This window comes from Dryas octopetala, chromosome 3 (genome assembly GCF_963921425.1).
Source record: "Dryas octopetala chromosome 3, drDryOcto1.1, whole genome shotgun sequence".
Classification (NCBI taxonomy): Eukaryota; Viridiplantae; Streptophyta; class Magnoliopsida; order Rosales; family Rosaceae; genus Dryas; species Dryas octopetala.
In genome coordinates this window covers 28,121,832-28,141,668 of record NC_141368.1, presented here as the reverse complement: position 1 = coordinate 28,141,668, position 19,837 = coordinate 28,121,832, and the positions used below count along the sequence as shown (strand labels likewise).

Sequence of the window (19,837 nt, the reverse complement as noted above, 5' to 3'; positions counted from 1 at the left end):
ACATCCCAACATGCACATAAAATCGCTATGCATGCAATTCATTCAAGATTTATTTTATTGACAAATTAGGTGATGATGATGTTGGACACTTCCACTTGAGGATAACGATGAGTGCGGGGTCTACATGCACAGTATACTTGATAACTAATGCACAAATTGACCAAGTCCGTCAAAAAAGGATCCGCCTCCTCTCTTTGGTTAGTATTGTCCTTTTATCTTGTAGACGGAAAAATTATTCTGTGAAATCGATCCTTCGGTCCAGGTCGTGTTGGACTGATGGCTTAGGAATGGGAAAGACCGTGGAATGGATAAAAGCTGCGACTCTACATGTTTGTATAATGGATTGGCTTGGTCAACATTGCAACCACGTCAGCAAAGTTCTAGAGTGAGACGGCAAGTCAAAGAAGTTGGCTTCCTTCATTGTTCCAAATTCAGTGCCCCCATTTAATAATGCATGGCTATTGGCTTCCCTCTCTAATCTCTATATATATTTCAGCTACCTTTGTATGCAATTCATTCACTACTTTCCTACCCGAAAAAAAAAAGAAAAAGAAACATTCACTACGTACCTTTGTATACAATCCAAGACTGAAGGTTGTCTGATTGAAACTTGAAGCAGATCAATTGATCATCATCCATTCATCATGATGTTAGAAAACAGCTTAGCAGATGTGCTGTTGAAGGGAGGCATGTTTGTGCTGGTTCAGGGTCTGGTATATCTCATCCTTTCCAACTCATCAAACATCTTCTCCAAGACAAACATGAACAAATCGCATAGCTTCAAACCAGCTCGCTCTGTTAGTATTAGTCGGATGCTCGCCGTCCTTGCTGACTTGCCTGCCGGCGGTGAGCTATCTCCTTCGTCAAAGGACCTGCCCTACTCTCCCTGCCACCAAAATTCAATGCCCCGCGGTCATGAACATGCTTCTTAATTAGCCTCCATTTGCTTTTAATCTTTTGTACAAGATTGCTAGTATATAGTAGTGCCATCATTTACTTGATTAAATATGTTTGTCAAAGTTTGAGCGATATTCATTTGTTCTTTGATTTAATGTTTCAACATATGTACGTATCCACATCAACAATACTTATGATCGCAATTTGCTTTGTTGTGCTTCTTACAGCTGAATTTTTGAGCTCAAGTAAGTAATTGAGCATGTCTTTTTTATCTTGGCTTTTTAGCCTTTTTTAATTTTTTTATAATTAAAAGAGATCGAATCATTAATCTAAAATTCTAAACACACACGCAACTCAACATAGAATGTATGTGGTTTACTCTTACTAGAGTTGTTTCTTCTCATGCCCCTGAAGGGCCGAAGCCTGAACCCAATCAAGTTCATACATTTTGTATACTTGACTGTTGGATTGGGATGTGGGGAATTATATGGGTAAATGTGAAAGTGGGATTGCTCCATATTGTAACCAACAAAAATAAAAGAAAAAACTTCCATTTTTCTATTTGTTGAATTTGGGGGAAGCCCAAACACATAAGAAACGAACAATCATCCTGGGTCTAGCAAAACAACCTTATCCTTAGAAATACAATTCGGAGGGGCCTTAAAAGCCCATGATAACACAAATCAAGCTAATGGTCTAAGTGAGGAATGCCATCTGCAACAAAGTTATTCCTTGTCCTCATGATCAACTTTGCCGGACCAACTCATGAGAAGCCCGTGATAACCCAAATTAATTTTTAGATAAAAAATCGGAATCTTCATGTTGCCTTTTGTTATTAGTGAAAAAAAAAAAAAAATTAGTAATTACACGTACAAAAAATGTAGGTGTTTTTATTAGCATTTATGTTATTATGATACACATATATTTATAATATATATGTTTATATTAATAGTATTAGTTATTTTTTTTTTAATATATATGTATGTGTATGTTTGAAACAAATAACAAATTAATGAAACATATAATAAAAAACTAAATAAATGATATAATATTAATATAAATACAGAATAAATTGACATAATTTTGAAAATATCGAATGGGAATGCCATTGGAAAATTTCAGAATTTTTCGAATCGAAATTCGGATTGGATCGGAATTTACAGATACATTTCAATTTCAATTCCAATTTCAATCTAATCTTTTTCTGAATTTTCGGAATTTGGCATTTTCGGATTTCGGGTTTGATTCGGACGTTCTAAAATTGGAAATTTTCGGATTAGAATCGGTCGGATTCGGATTTTCCAATCCAAATCACTGGCATCTATCCAATCCTCTATGAGCCTCAAAATCACAGTTTTGGGGGACTGAGAGAGATGGAAATTACAGTCAAAGACCAAGTAGCAACCAACAAATTATTGTTCTTATGGGCTGATTACAAGTGAAGGAGAAGGTTTGGGCCTTATGCATGTGATTGACCCTAGCTTATACACAGTGGGCCTTGAGCTTGAGTTGAAATTAAATTTTATTTTTCAATATTCAATACTTGTAAACTTGTAATCACTTTCTTTTCTTAACTTATGCGGTATATAATATGCCCACTAATTTTTCACCTGGCTTCAAATTAAAGCTTAACCAAAAAAAAAAAAAAAAAACAATGGTGTAGTAGAATTTAATGTGAAATTAATAATCACGTATGTTAAGAAAAAAATTGAGAAAATAAATCAATCTAAATACCATTGTCCAACACATATTCTCGCTACAATATCCGATGCCGCGAGTGGGATTAAATGAGTAATCAGCTCCCTCACTCTTCTTAAGTCAATTGCATTTTGCAATCATGCATGTTAATTTCTTAGGATAGGTGTCAGGGGCGGAGCTGCGTATAGGCTACCATGGGTTGTAACTCAGGTAGCTTCTATGAAAAATAACCTATATTATGTTGTAGCTCAAAAGTTTATATGTAACTCACCCAATAAAGAGTTAGTTAGCCCAATTATTTAGTCCATAACTCTTTGAAATTAATATTACACTAAATATATAACCTCAATTTAAAAAAAAAAATAGTTTTTATTAATTTGTGTAAAGTTTTTTAAAAGTCATTACGCTTGAAGGTGTATAGCTAGCCCCTTTCCAAAATTTCTGGCTCCAACCTTGATAGATTCCTTCTCCTAATTAAGTATATATATAGCTGGCTGAGACCAATTAAACAGGTTCAATTCATTCTAAGAGCGGACTTGAATCTTTTAAGTTAACTAAGGAAGCTAAACAATGTGATACATATATATGAGGATTTTTGTATATATATATATATTCTTCTATTAACTAGAAGGGGGCTTAAATTTGAACCAAATTAAAGATATTACCAAAAAAAAAAGATAGCCAAATTAAATCTCAGCCAGCAGCCAGCAGCCAGCAGCCAGCAAATCAAGGCCTAGCTAGGAACAGCCATCAAATTTTGGTCATTATATAAAAACTTTTGACATATTTTAAAAGAATGTCAAACAACATCATTAGGTAGTTGATCTTATCAAGTAATTAAAAGATGGTTAATAAAATCCCTTTAAAGAATATAGCGGTCCACGACTAGCCCCAATAGAAAACCATTTTAAAATGGAATGTCAATTTCTTCTACCAAACATGTGTTTTTTTTTTTTCATAAAAAATAAGGATGGATTGCAATAGGAACGATAAATTTGTTTTGATTTCGAATTTGTAACAAAATTACTTGCAATATATATGATGCTAAGAAAAACAATCAGTTGCAAACTTGCAATGAAATTCAAAAGTGCGCGTAATCCTCCTGTAAGCGGTAAGTCTGCTATTGGTTTAGCACTTTAAAAAAAAGTAAAAGTATCTAAAGGTGTATAGTTCCAAACAAAACAAAAACAAAAAACAAGGTGTATTTTAGTTGCTTCCAAAGGTCCTTCAGAAATATATGTTCTGTTTGCCACATAAAATGGCTATAGAAGCATTCGACAGTCTCCCCACAAGCTCAAGGTAAAGCCTTCCTCATTAAAGAACATCCCTTTCTCGCTCAAATATTTTAATCCATATTAGCCTATTGGGTTAGACAGCGACACCTACTTCCCTTTAAAATAAGAAAAATTAGATATGTAACTCGAATAATATATAAGGTACTCTAATAATTATATATGAAACTATCGGCAATCTGAATTGCATTCTATATATTTTCATTTTATTTTTACACGGTTAATTCAAACCATACTATCCCATGTCTCAAGATTTTCTTTAATATAATTTTATGATTTTTAAGTTATTACTAAAATTAAAAACTGAAAGATACTCCTTAGATTTGTAGATAATCAAATCCATATTCGTAGATAATTAGATTCATATATGATTTGGGATATCTTTATGCGTTAGAGATTTTTTTTTTTTTTTCGAATTTGTTAGATTGGAGTCATATATGTAATCCCATGTTAGATTTGTGGAGGGTCATCAATAATTAGCGTATAAAAAATTAGATGAGACACAATAATGTTGAGACCTTTTGATTTCACTTCATACCCGTCCCATTCACCGATTTTCTCACAACAAAAGCCCCAAAGTTTTGTGATTGTTACTGCTACTCAATTACATAAGGACTTGCCCACTTAATTACATAGAAATGACAGAAAGGAAAACAACACTCAACTAATTAAAGCACAACTGCAAAATAGAAATTTTAGAAGACTGTTTTTTTTTTTTTTTTTTTCATTTTGGCCAGGTAGAAGACTGTTAATTATATGACAATCACCATATATGGGAGCGAGATTTTTTCAACATTTTTTATTTCTTTCATTATGCATCAATGGTAATATTACTATTGAATCTTAAAACCCTAAAATAAAGAATGTGGTTGGAATATAGATTTCAAGAGTCGGTAGGTGGTTATAAAAAACATTCTAGCTTCCGGCCAAACAAAAAAAGAAAACATAAAAGTTTTCTTGCTATTCTAATCAAATTGGCTATAAATGGCGGTTGAAGTTGCTGCTATTAGCAACCCCACCCCTCATTCTAATTAGTACCCAAGCAGGAGCAGCCAATCATCCATTTACATGTAAAATTCTGGATAATGGTAATGCAGTTGTCAAGCCTCAAGTAAATATTATAATCATGCAAAGAATTCTAGCTTTTTATCCAAAACACCATATTTTTGTCACCAAAAAAAATTATATTTTAAAATGAGGAAATTACAGATTTGGTCCACTTACTTTATAGCTAGTTCAGTTTTGGTCTATAATCTTTTTTAAGTTCGGTTTTGGTCCACTTATTATCTAACTTGTTTGGTTTTGGTTCATTTCATCTATTTTGGATAGATGTCATTAATTTGAGGGGCAAATATGTAATTTCCTCAAAAAAAATTTATAAAAAAAACAAAAAACAAAAAACAAAAAAAATTAAAAAATTAAAACAAACCACCATCTTCCCCAACCCTTCCTGCCAACCCCCACCCAGTCACCACCCTCTTCCCCTCCCAACCCATCCCCTCTCTCTCTCTATCTCTCCTCTCTCTCTCTTCCCCTCCCTGACCTCCTCTCTCTCTCTCTCTCTCTCTCTCTCTCTCTCTCTCTCTCTTCCTCTCCTCGACCTCATCATCCTTTCTCTCTTTCACAGGTCTGGGTGTTAAGCTTGGGCTGGGTTAGGTTGGGTTGTGGGGCTGGGTGCTGGTGGCGGGCAAAGAGAAAGGAAGAGGCAGAAAGAGTGTTATGGACAAAAATGCTTTGCTCATGGATCGAGCTACAATTGGGTCCATATCACTTAGTTAGTTTGGGGTAAAAGGCGTGCCACCAAGTAATAATGTACTTGGAACAATCTAAAAATGAAGTAGAAAATAAAGTAACAGTGAAGTGGATCAAACGATTGTACTAGCTAGTTCTTTTTATGCTTGGGCATTCCAGGACTTTGAGTGATAAAAGTTCTAAAGTGCTAAACTTGTCTATTCAAAATGAGTTCATGTTGCTCTTGATGAGTGATTTAATAAGGTAAATAAGTAAATAAACCAAAATTACAGGAATATTTAACTATCTCAGGATTCATATTTGACAAAAGTGCTCATTGGAATCTCAGGTCATGGATAGAGATTATAAGATTCAAGCAAAAAAAAAAAATATTGATAATAAATACTCAATGATTGAGAAAATAAATGCTTCCTTGATTAATTCTCAATTTCCAGAAAGGAATACATTAATTCCTAAAATTAATATAGGAAGAGAATAATAAATAAGGCTATTAAATAGAACAAGAGATTGCAATGAAGAAGTGAGATCAATGCATTTAACACAAACGTAGCAAGTGAGCAGACAAAATGAATGATCAAGTCATTTTGATAGAGAATTTTCAGAAATAGATCTGGATTTTTGTGTGAGTTGTTGGAGAGAGACCAATTGTTTCTGAAACTTGGTATTTATACTGGCGTTAGAATACCAAAACCCTAGATAGTCCTCCCTTGGATAGTTGACACACTTGTGGTTCTGAACAAACTTAGAATTTTGGTACTTATCCCTTTGACAGCTGCAATCCAGCTTTTGACAGCTTTATAAGTCCACGTGGCATTGCATTACTGGCCTTATGCTCTATTAACCCTTTTGGCTTGGTATAGCCGAAAGGTTTATTCGCCGAAGTGTTTTAGTTTGCTCAGGCCATCTTGGGCTTGTGCATGATGGGCCATTGGATTGGGCCTATAATTGTTCAGTCCCACACTTTTGGCTTGAATCTTAATGGATCAAATGGCAAGTGGCATCTCTTAAAAATCAGGTAAAAAAAGAGAGATGAGAGGCAGAAAGAAGGAGAAAGAGAGATAGAGGTCAGGGAGGGGAAGAGAGAGAGCTAGAGAGAAGGTTGGGAGGGCAATAAGGTGGTGGCTGGGTGGGGGTGAAGGGCTGGGGATCGAAGATGGTGGTTTGTTTTAATTATTTATTTATTTTTTTTAGAAAATTTTTATGAGAGAATTATATATTTGCCCCTCAAATTAATGGCATTCATCCAAAATAGACGGAAAGGATCAAAATCGAACAAGTTAGATAATAAGTGGATCAAAACTAAACTTAAAAAAAAAATAATGGATCAAAACTGAACTAGTTATGAAGTAAGTGAAACAAATCTGTAATTTCCTCTTCTAAAATTTAAGAAACTGAAGGGTGCCAGTCCAGATTGCAACTTGATGAAACTTGGAATCAATTGTATATGTAAAGTCAATCATTAAATCAATCTTTTATATATAAGAAACTAGTTAAAACACATATATTAGAGCAACTAGTAGATGAGGGTGGATATGTATATAGAAAATTTAGTTCTAATTAAACCTTTTTTTATTTCAAAGGGTGCTAATTAATCAATAGAATTGATTTAGAAAGCATATATGGTTGGCCATAGAAAGAGATATTGATATATAATATTATAGTAAGTTGCTTAAGCAACTATAATATATAATAATATATATTGAAAGCAAGGAATAAAATTTTGGGTTTCAAGGGAATTTCGACAAAAATTAGATGAAAATTACGAAAATTGCTATCAAAATACGAAAAATTTGAATGAAACTTTACCATATATGTTTATTTAACATATTATCTACTAGATTGATAAAAAAACATTAAAAAAACCAAATATATAGTAGGTTTTATGTGATATAAGATGAATATAATGCGCGCTAGAGATAAATACTGTTAAATAAAATTAGTATAATGAATAAATGAAATTAGTATATTATTTATATACTATAATCTATACACTAAATCCTATATATTTTATAATTTATACTCTATATTATTTAGGATATGGTATGTGATATTAAGATTTAGACCCTTTAAGATATTTTTAATTATTTTTTATATAGAAATATATTAGAGTTTACTGATTTAGGGTTTAAAAACAACTAAACGAAACTCCAAAACGAAACCCCAAATCATTTTTTTTCTTTACAATTGCCCAAAGGTACGTCCCAAATCTCAATCAATCCTAAATCTTTTAATTTTTTTTCTCTTTTTTTTTCTTTTTTTTTTTTTTAATTTTCTTTCCTTTTTTTCCCCTTCATTTTCTTTCCTTTCTTTTCCCCCGTGAGTCTCCAGTTCTCCACGTCTTTTTTTTCTTCTCTCTCTCTCTCTCTCTCTCTCTCTCTCTCTCTCTCTCTCTCTCTCTCTCATTCATCTATCCCTCTTTTTCTCTGCATCTCCATCACCAACCCACCCTCACCCTCCTCTCTTTCTTCCTCATCTCCCCCATGTCGCCCCCTGCCGCCGCCCCATCTTTCTCCCTCAATCTCCCCCCTGCCGGCCTCTTTCTCCCTCGATCTCTCCCTTGCCGCCGCCCCCTCCTCTTTCTCCCAAAACCATCTCTTTCTCCCTCGATCTCCCCCCTGCCGCTACCCTTTTTTTCCTCCAAAAACCATCTTTTTCTCCCAAAACCCAGCCTTATCTCCAAAAACCCAGCCTTCCAAAACCCAAAACAAGTCCTCTCTTTCTCCCTCAATCTCACCCGCCGAAAATTTTGAGGATTTCGACAAAATTATCATGAAAAGTTATCAAATATAGGTTTCGATTTTGACACCCCAAAAAATCAAAATTTTCAGCCAAATTTCGCCGAAAATTTTGAAATTTAACACTTTGATTGAAAGTACTTAATTAAAAGATAAATTGTGAAATATACAACAAACATTAATTAATTAGTTTGGGTCATCTCGATCTGCATATATAGAGCATCATCCACAATCCTCACCATCCCACAACCAACACTTGATCCTTTGACCTTAAAATATAGTCACCCACATGCGTACGCACGACCGCCAAGCCTACTAAATTGGGAGAGCCACTTCAAAATTCCAACTAGTTCGACCTTGATAAATGATAATAGCACAAAGATTGCGTACAGTACTAAATAATAATTTTTTGCACGTAGCGTCACTTGAATTAAATATATATATGAATTATTTAGAGTTAATTACACTTACACCCCATGAGGTTTATCGCCTTTTCACATATACCCCATGGGATTTCAAAAATTACACCCCTGAGGTTTCAAAACTGTTGCATATAACCCCCTATAATGAGACGAAAAATGATGAGAAATTATGCAAAAAAGCATGCTAAGGGGTTAAATGGCCTAATAAGATTACTTAAGGTGTAAGATCCAACCTCAATACAAATATTTTCTTTTTTGTTTATTTATTTTTTTTCTCTTGTAGAGGGTTATATGTAATAGTTTTGAAACCTCAGGGAGTGTATGTGTAATTTTTGAAATCCCAGGGGGAGTATGTGAAAATGCGATAAACCTCAGCGGGTGTAAGTGGAATTAACTCGAATTATTTATATTAGATGATATTAGAGCGCGTTGTATGTTGATCTTGATATTATGTTGTTTTTTATACAATTTTTTTTTTGAGAACTTTGTTAATTCTTAATAGATTAATTATTCACTTTGATATTATATAGAAAATAATATTCAACTCAAAATTAATTGATAATAAATATTGAAGAAAAAGTTTCCACATCTTCATTGAGATTTAGAAGTTGGCCATGATATATAGGTTGATTATAACGCAATTTACATTAATTCTTGTGAATATATTCTCAACAATATTAACTAGACTGTGCACTCATATGCATGTATATATATATCAGGCTCCTTCTGTTGAGGTATACCTCAACTTATTTATGTTGAGGTATACCCTATTGGGGCCCACACGAGTCGTTTTGTGTCGATCCGAACCGTTCAATTTTTACATCTCCATAGATAGATCATCCTTGCAAAAAATTAGCCAAATCAAAAATCATTTGCCTATCTAACTTTGATCAAATAAATGGACGAACCAAATATTTTCGATGAAACGGTCAATTTGTTTTATCAAAGTTAGATAGGCAAATGATTTCGGATTTGGCTAATTTTTTGCAAGGATGATCTATCAATGAAGATGTAAAAATTGAACGGTTTGGATCGACACAAAACGACTCGTGTGGGCCCTAACAAGGTCATACCTCAACAGAAGGAGCCTGTATATATATATCTATATATATATATATATACACATAAATTCTGTTGAGGTATACCTCAACTTATTTATGTTGAGGTATGAACTTGTTGGGGCCCACACGAGTCGTTTTGTGTCGATCCGAACCGTTCAGTTTTTACATCTCCATAGATAGATCATCCTTGCAAAAAATTAGCCAAATCGGAAATCATTTGCCTATCTAACTTTGATCAAATAAATGGACGAACCAAGTATTTTCGATGAAACTGTCCATTTGTTTTATCAAAGTTAGATAGGCAAATGGTTTCCGATTTGGCTAATTTTTTGCAAGGATGATCTATCTATGGAGATGTAAAAACTGAACGGTTCGGATCGACACAAAACGACTCGTGTGGGCTCCAACAAGTTCATACCTCAACATAAATAAGTTGAGGTATACATCAACAGAAGGAGCCTGTATATATATATATATATATATATATACCCTAATTAATTTACAGAAAGCTCTCTCCCAGAACACACATGCATATTAATGCATATGAATATTGTACCTAGATCCCGTGTGGCTGAAGATAGATGGAATCCTGTGGTACTGAAAATGTATCTTGTGTTACCGCAGAAGTTGATCAGGCAGCTCATGATTGGCTATCTATATATCTTCACACATGCCACGCACCAGGAATGGGTCTTCTTATCTTATCTTAGCTTAGCTAGCTAGGTAGCTAGGGCATCACAGGAATATATCTGTCACAACTTTGGTGTGTTGCTGATTTAATTAAGTTGTAGACTTGTATTAACTGCAATGCTACTGTGCATGAATGTAATTGTATAGTACGATCGGAGGATCAAAATTCAAAATTGCATGCATGCCACCCCATAATTGCATTTGTGGTACACTCAAGGTGTTAAATTTCAAAAATTTCGCCGAAATTTCGCCGAAAATTTCGATTTTTTGGAGTATCGAAATCGAAACTCATATTTGTTAAATTTTCGGGATAATTTCCTCGAAATTTTGCCGGTCAGACTTGGTTTTGGGCTTTGGAAGGCTGGGTTTTTGGAGAAAAAAGGAGCGGTGGCAGGGGACAGCAGGGGGGAGATCGAGGGAGAAAGAGGGGGTGGCGGCAGGGCAGGGCAGCGGCATGGGAGAGATTGAGGGAGAAAGAGGCGATGGCAAGGGGGCGACGACAAGGGGTGACGGCAGGGGGAGATGAGGGAGAAAGAGGTGACGACAGGGGGGCGACATAGGGCAACAAGGGGCGACAGCAGGGAGAGAGAGAGAGAGAGAGAGAGAGAGAGAGAGAGAGAGAGAGAGAGAGAGAGAGAGAGAGAACAGTGGAGAAACTGGAGACTCGGGGGGAGAAGAAAGGAAAGGAAAGGAAAGGAAAGGGAGGAAAGAAAAAGAAGAAAAAGAAGAAAAGAAAAAAAGAAAAGGAAGGAAAGAAAAAAAAAAGGAAAAAAAAATATAAAAAAAGAAAAAAAAAATTAAAAGGTTTAGGGTTGATTGAGATTTGGGTCCTTTGGGCAATTGTAAAGAAAAAAAATGGTTTGGGTTTCGTTTGGCATTTTTGAAGTTTCATTTAGTTGTTTTTAAACCCTAAACTAGTAAACTATAATATATTTCTATATAAAAAATAATTTAAAATACCCTAAAGGGCCTAAACCCTAATATCATAAACCATATCCTAAACAATAAAGAATATAGATTATAAAATATATAGGGTTTAGTGTACATATTATAGAGTATAAATAATATACTAATTTCATTTAACAGTATTTGTTTCCAGCGTGCATTATATTCATCTTATATCACATGAAACCTACTATATAATTTGGTTTCTTCAATGTTTTTTTATCAATTTAGTAGATAATATGTTAAATAAACATATGGTAAAGTTTCATTCAAAATTTCCGTCATTTCTGTCTAATTTTTGTAGAAATTTAAAAATTTTTGAAATTTTCGTCGTAATTTTCATCGAAATTTCTTCAAAACTCGAAATTTTATTCCTTCGGTACACTCGATCGACAGATCGTACAGAGTACACATTAATTGTGCATATGTGCCATTAACATTAATATTAGCCCCGGCCCTTAGTAGCATATAATTAGTGAAGCTTTAGATATACCTAGTTTAAACCCTCTGCAATCTGCCGCATATTTTAAATATTAATTAAAGTAGAACGTCTAAAATTAGTACATATAGCCATGTACTATTTTTAATTTGGACACGCAAGCGAAATATATAACTCTATTGCATCTATGCAAATGTATAACACACATAAAAAGGAAAATTTAAGTTAATTCATAAAAACAAATCAAGCCTAGTATATAGGATTGAGTTGATCAAGCTACACGAAATTAATTTTAAATTTTAAAATAAAAAATTCATATATATCCAGTTGTCTATATATATGCATATATATATGATCGATAATAATTATATAGATGGAAACCAAGGATTGGTTTAATAAATTAATTGATCATATATTAGTTGACAAATGGAATTACGTACTTAACAAATTATATAGTGTCAGGGCCCAATTATGAAGTTGTTATAGCACATTGACTCTAGGAATACAAACATGTACATCTAATCTTTGCTAATTCCAAAGGACAATTTACTGCTTTTAATTGCCTTCAAAATCTGCAGCAATTTCTCGGAATCCATAGTACGTATTTCTAGCTACTTCAATTCGATCAGTTCTATTAATTAATAGTGCTATTTTCTTCCAAGTTCTATCTATATAAATTAACCCCCATGTCTTGTGGCTTCTTTGTTCAAACACAGTAATCCAATTTCAACACTTCACATCTGATCATCTGCTGCTCTTATACATATAGAGAGAGTTGAGTGCTTGAGTACGTAGTAGTCCATGGAAAAGATGATGATGAAGGTGCCACATGAGTACTCATCATCCTGTAATCCAAGTTCATCATCAGCTTCTAATTTTAATTCTAATTCTAAAGTGGGCATGGGAAAGGGTATGAACAAAGGTTCACATATAATATCAAAGACGACGTCGTCGACGAAGCCAAAGATTCGCATAATCCATGTATTTGCACCAGAAATCATAAAGACAGATGTGGCCAACTTCCGGGAACTGGTGCAGAATCTCACTGGAAAACCTCATGATGACAACAAAACAATCTTACGGACTTCACCAACATCAACACCAACAGTACCAACCAAGAAATCAATGGAGGAATTGCAAAATGGGGATGATCATGAGAGAATATTATTGAAGGAGGAAATGTTACAAGATCACTACATGATGCGGAGATCATCATCATCATCAGATTCAGGTTCAGGTACTCATCATCACCATCAGATTCAGAAGATAAATAATGGTAATTTCTTGGATGGTTTCTCAGATTTGGAATATGGTTTTGATATTGAAGACGTACTTAAGTAATGGATTTCCTTCACTTCATGCATCAATGCATCATGATCAGTAGTAGTACTACTCTAGAGATCCGGAGTGTAGTTTCTTAATATATATATATAATTTTTAGTTGTATGCTCACGTACTACTTTTTGTTAATTTCTTTCTTATTTGTGTGTTGGGCAGTTGCAATACTACTTTGCAAACTCTAGCTCGCTCCTGCATATATATTCTTCTTGCAGTTTAATTAATTATCATGCTTTAATTAGCAGCTTCATTTTGATTCCACAAGTGATCATGTGACTTGTGATGTATGCATGGTTCCCTTGTATATTTCCCTCTAGGTTTTTCCTGTTTTTTCCTTCTGATGTGGGATCGATCCGTATATGTATTTGTTACAGAATTTCCATTTTTGTGATATAGGGCAGGGTTCAAATTAACTCTCGTACTTTCTGCCTTTAATTAAATAAAAAAGAATTTTGGGTTTTCTTTCTTAATTCCCTAGACGGCCGGGACTGAATCCCGAATTAGTATTAATATATAGTGCATTTATTCGTTTACACTTTTTCATCCCATGATCCCAATACACGATCCGAGAGTGGAGATATGCTCTAGTACTGCAAGAAGAAGAATATTTGAGGGAAAAATTTTCAAAAAGGACACGTACTTAGGGGTCAATTTTAGTTTAGGACACCAGTTTGGGTTTGTGTTAGTTTAGGACATATATTTTGGGTTTGTATCAGTTTGGGTTTTTCCGTCACCTCTGTCAAATCCTCCGTTAAAAACAGACCACGTGACTTGCACCTGACTTACACGATCCGAGAGTGGAGATATGCTCTAGTACTACAAGAAGAAGAATATTTGATCAATTTTGAACTTTTTGATTCCTACTTTATGGGAAGCGGCCATTGGAGTAGGGGTTAGAACTGGATTGATCGAGTTTCATTCTAATTTAATGTTTGGCAGCACCAATTAATTAGCATTGGGTTTTAATTAAGGTACAAACAATTTGGTGAATGCTATTGCTACATTATCAAAAGACACGATTTGAGCTAACAAGAATATCCACTAACAAAAACAATTAGACTACATGTAATTCATATATATATACCATAATCAATAGTTGGGATTTGATAATAAAACTTTTGACGACTTCAATTAAGATAGAAAGCGGAGTATTAATGTGATCAGTTATTATGAAAAGATACTCTGTTGACGTCCATGCTTTAACAAGCAATATTTAGTAGAGTAGAAGGCCTAAACTTGAGAATTTGTGTCAATTTGTCACCACCAAGGCACCAAGTTACTTAGAAAGACAAAAAAATTATCAATAATCATATCCATTGCATGAAGACACACCATCTTTCTAATTCTCATGACATACTAATATTATAAAGTAATATATTGTTCAAGTTTAGAGGCTATATATGTGAGGACTTAATTATACCTCTAATGGTTAAGTACATTATATGCATAGCAGATGAGGTCCCAAATTCTCAATATCACGCACTCACTCAAAAATAAAAAAGTTTAGAGCTAGCTAGGCTATTATTTATCATTGACTTATGCTATACACCGCCCAAAGTCAGGGACTTTTCCAACTTATAGCTAGCATAGTGAGAGATCTAGCTATTTGAACTGCAAATTGCAAGATTGATTAGGGCTGACTATAACTACTACAAAAAACCCATTAGAGTATTAGACAACGAGTAAAAACTGTTGTCTAGGGTCCCCAAATACCGTCGTCTAATCGACTGACGTTTATTGGAGTACCAATAGACAACGGCTTTTGTTCGTTGTTTTGTTTATCGTAACACAATTGTTTTAAGTATCGAACCGTTGTATATACACCCTTAAAAACCCAAGGTTTAGAGGAAACTGTTGTTGAGTACCTATCTAGACAACGATTTATATGTAAAATAGATGTGTGAAAACATGTTACACAACGGGTAAGAGTACGAAATGCATGTATTTTACAACTCTTTTAGGTAGAAAAAGGACATCTAATGCCCATCAAGACAACGGTTTATTACTCATATGAGATTGCAGAACTTATGACACACATATTCCAACAATAGCCCTACCTGAGATATATGTCAATATGAAAAAATGCAGCCAAATCAATTCATCTTAGCATTAATTCATGAGATCATGATCGAACCCCAACCCCATTTTATGGAAAACTAGACTACTGGATGTACAAAAGACTATTAAAAATAAATGCAGCAACACCTCCACCTAATGATACTGAACATGTTGCACCATTTTTTGCAAGCCCAATTTTAGTTCACCATTCATTATATAATGTGGATATTCCTTAAGTGCAAGATCAGTAAAATAGTCACTTAGAAATCCATCTAAAGAGTACAAAAAGACAAATAGGAAAAACACTTTCTTATAAAGAAATGTCTTAAGCTAGGTACAATTTACCTTCAAGAAAGTTGGGTATGTTTACAAGGTATTAACATTTTGTTCAAGCTCATTAATAAATGGCATGTTCTTTTCCTTTGACCTTGCAGGTGACTATCTATTTCCTAGCTAGCTCCTAATGCATGCATGGAAATAAAAGGAAAAATATTAAGCATGATGGTGATTTTGAAGTGAAACAAAAAAGCAAGGTGGCAACATGCACTACAAGAAAAAAGGGTTTGGGAGAGGAACGAAATTCGTCGCCCAAAGTAGAGTTTCGTCGCCCAAACGTTTGGGCGACGAAATGCGTTCGTCGAGCGTTTGGACGCCCAAAATGTGACGCCCAAGAGTTTGGGTGACGAACTTCTAAATTTCGTCGCCCAAAGACACCTGGGGCAACGGATTTTTTTTGTCTCCTAACACATAAAATTCGTCGCCCAAAGCATGTTTAGACGACGGACAAATTTCGTCGCCCAAAGAGGGTTTGGGCGACGAACACACTTATTCCTCGCCCAAAGCATGCTTTGGGCGAGGAATACTTTGTTCGTCGCCCAAACACCCTTTGGGTGACGAAAAATTCCGTCGCCCAAACATTTTAAAAAAAAAAAAAAATTATTCTTTTTATTTAAATTATATATTTAAATTTAATATTTAAAAAAAAATTTTATTCAAAAACTATATAAAACAAAATTCATAAATTTATATATCAAAATATCCATACAAAGTAGTAATTAACCCTAATATATATAGTCAATCTATTCTAAACTAGTAGCATCATCATCATTCATATCTGACAGAGGTTGATGAGAAGATGGTGGCGGGACAAACCCAGGTATCGCCTTGGTCAATGCAGCATACAACGCCTCCTTCTCCGCTCTCTCAGCTCGTAAGTCCTCCTGCAACTTCTTCACTTGAGCAGACAACCCTGCGACGACTGCAGATGGCTGAGACGAAGATGAAGACGAAGACGAGGATCGAACATCACGAATCCGCCCATATCCCATGCCGCGTATTTCCTTACCGGGCCTAACACCCAGTGAGTCTATCATAATACGAAGTCCGACATCGGGATCGGGTACTGGAATCGACTCCAACGGAGTACCCGGAGGGTGCTGCTCGGCCAAGCTCTCCAAATATATTCTCGAGTTGGCCACCATCTCATCCTTCAAAATGTTATATATACAAGTAACCAATTAGAAAAATAAATATAAAAAATTGTGAAAAAAATTAAAATATAAAAAACTAACATGTTTTGCCTTGGCCGCATCACAACTGGGATGAACATAGATATCTCCGAAAGTATCTATCTCCGGGAATTGCGAACCACGCTGAAAAAGAAAATAATTTTGTCAAAGACCCAACTAATATTAAAGAATATATATGTATTAAATTAAATAATGACGTACCCGACGTGCGACTCCACTCGATATGAGATGGGCGTCGGACCACTATGATGGTTAAACGGCTTCCCTTTCCGGTTTCTGGCGTTGGCGACCGACTTCTTCTGTTAAATATTAAGCAAATTATAAATATGTTAGTGTATGTATACAATAATAGAATAACAAAACAATAATCGATTTTTTAAAGTCTTAAGATGATAAAACGTACCAAAAACGACGGACTCATGAAATGATCGCACAAAAAACGCCACTGGTCAGACCGCTCTACCAACTCCATAGGGGGGTTCGCCAATGCCTCAACTGCCGACGAAAATCCCTTGAAATGCACGTGTAGTTCGTGCTTCCACTGCCTGTAGGACTTGATGAGTAAATCTGTCATGTACGTGACAGTGAGGGGATCATCCATTTGAATGTCAAAGTTAACCTGAAAAAAATATTAGATTGTTATGAATGATCAAATTTATCATTTTGAATTAATTATTGAGCTATATACTCACTGAGATGGAGCGGATCACTTTGTGTTGAATCTCTGCCGGCAATTTTTTCCAAGTGGTTGCAACCATGGCGCACTCGGCACGAATAATAGCCCCCACATCATGCGAGAACAAACTGTCAACGTTAGGATCTAACGGTCGTCGGCCGTTTTGCACACACATGACTGGAATCCGCGCCCCAGTACTGCGCACGATCCGAGAGGACTTCAACCCACTACATGGTCCCCTCGTCGCAGTGGATGACGTGGCAGTAGATGAAGCGGAAGCGGTGACCTGACTAGAGCGGTGAGATCGACGAGCCCTCCGTGGCATAGAGGGGCTCCCAGTACTCGAGGATGGCTGAACTACATCATTGGGAGCTGACTCCATCGCCTTTCACCTTATAACTAAATTATATTTCTCAAACTAATTAATCTACATTTTGTAATTAAACTAAATTTTATATTTAAAAACTAACAAACTAACTAATCCACATCACATGAACCGCTAACCACAACACATAATTGTGCACTCCCAAACTGTCCATGGGTAATTTGGACAATTCAAGAATCATATTGGAGCGCAGTCACGCCAAGCGCCCATGCGCGCGTCCAATAGACTCTCGAACGGGTCTAAGGTGAATTTAAATTTAGTGTACAAAGTTATCCACTGATAACTTCGCACGACTAGTTAAATGTACAAAGTTATCGATTGATAACTTCGCACAAGCGCTTCGTGCCACATGACCTCACCCAGTACTCGAGGAGTGCTGGACTACGTCATCGGAAATTTTGCAATTACAACTAAACTAAATGTAACATACAAACTAAATTATAATTAATCTAACAATATACATATAAGCATACAAACAAACTATTAAATTTTAGCATATAAAAACATACAAATTAATTAATCAATTTTATAATTAATTTTAACATACAAACTAATTCACTCAAAAATTTAATACAATTATATATGAAACATTAAATACTAAATCATACAAAAACTTAACTAAAAGATAGATTAAACACATACCTCACCAAAAATGCAATTATCCTTCACAACAAATGCAACACTATCCTTCCTTCACCAAAAAAATAAATCATTGTCAAATATGAGCTCAACATCAATCTAAATTCAAATACGAAAATAAGAGAGAGAGAGAGACAGAGACAGAGACAGAGAGGATTAGAAATTGTTAGATCTAACAAATCGAATAATTCTTTATACTACATAGAGGTAGAGACACGATCATACATGTTCAATCAGATTCATCATGTTATTAGCCATGAAATAAAGACATACATGATGAAGCCATCTCCTTCGGGTTTGATCTAGGCAAGACAAGATCTTCCACTCTCTCCAACAGTCTGTATGCTCTATATGATCTATCGATCTCTCAATGGGCACTACTACAAAATAGCAATCAGACAACGGATTTTCACCGTTGTCTAAGTTTATAATTTACCGTCGTCTAATCGAGTGTTGTCTATTCATACCCCCAATAGACAACGGATAAAATCCGTTGTCCTGGTGCACCTACACAACGGTTATAGATGTACCACCGTTGTATATACAACCTTTAAAATCAATGATTTGGAAGATACCGTTGTTGAGTGCCAATTTAAACATCGGTTTATATTTAAAAACCGATGTGTATATATATGTTAAACAACGGTTATGTTAAGTAAAGAATTGGTTTTACAACTATTTTAGGTAGAAACACGAGGTGAAATAGCCATTAAAACAACGGTTTATTGTTAATAACCGTTGTGTAGGCTATTGAAAATAGGTATACTGCCATGTCTATAGGTCTTTCATACTACGTTGTTTACATGAAACCGTTGTATGAATGCATTAAAAACATCAGGTTTTAACCATATAACCATTGTATATACTTATTTGGTACATCGGTTTTGAGTTAGAAACTGTTGTATGAAGGCATTTAGCACAATGGCTTTTTAAGGTTTGTATGGTATGCTTATGGATTAGACAATGGTTTCTGATATTGAACAATTGTAAGTTAAGGGTATAGACCACGCTTTTGATCGAAAAACGGTTGTATAATGTGCCTGTTTACATCTGTTTTAAGAAGCTCCCAATTGTCTTTGACCACAATGCAATTATAAACAAAAATGCACAATCTGATGAGATAGACTGTTTTGGTACAACCATTGTTCCAAATTGATTCCCATCATAATTAACATTCCTAATAAATTATACATTTACAAAATACCATTCACAATAATAAAGAATTGGAATTTATAAAATACTAAATAATATAAGATATTTCAAGATAGTAATTGTATATAT

General features: G+C 34.8%; 1 protein-coding gene across 1 annotated transcript; it reads left to right on the top strand.

The window, feature by feature from the left end:
* Nucleotides 1–516: 516 nt before the first annotated feature.
* LOC147292246 (uncharacterized) lies at nt 517–1,100 on the top strand. The gene has a single exon (XM_086238170.1). The coding sequence runs from the start codon at nt 645–647 to the stop codon at nt 930–932; it is 288 nt and encodes a 95-aa protein (XP_086094296.1). The 5' UTR covers nt 517–644; the 3' UTR covers nt 933–1,100.
* The last annotated feature ends 18,737 nt before the right edge of the window (nt 1,101–19,837 follow it).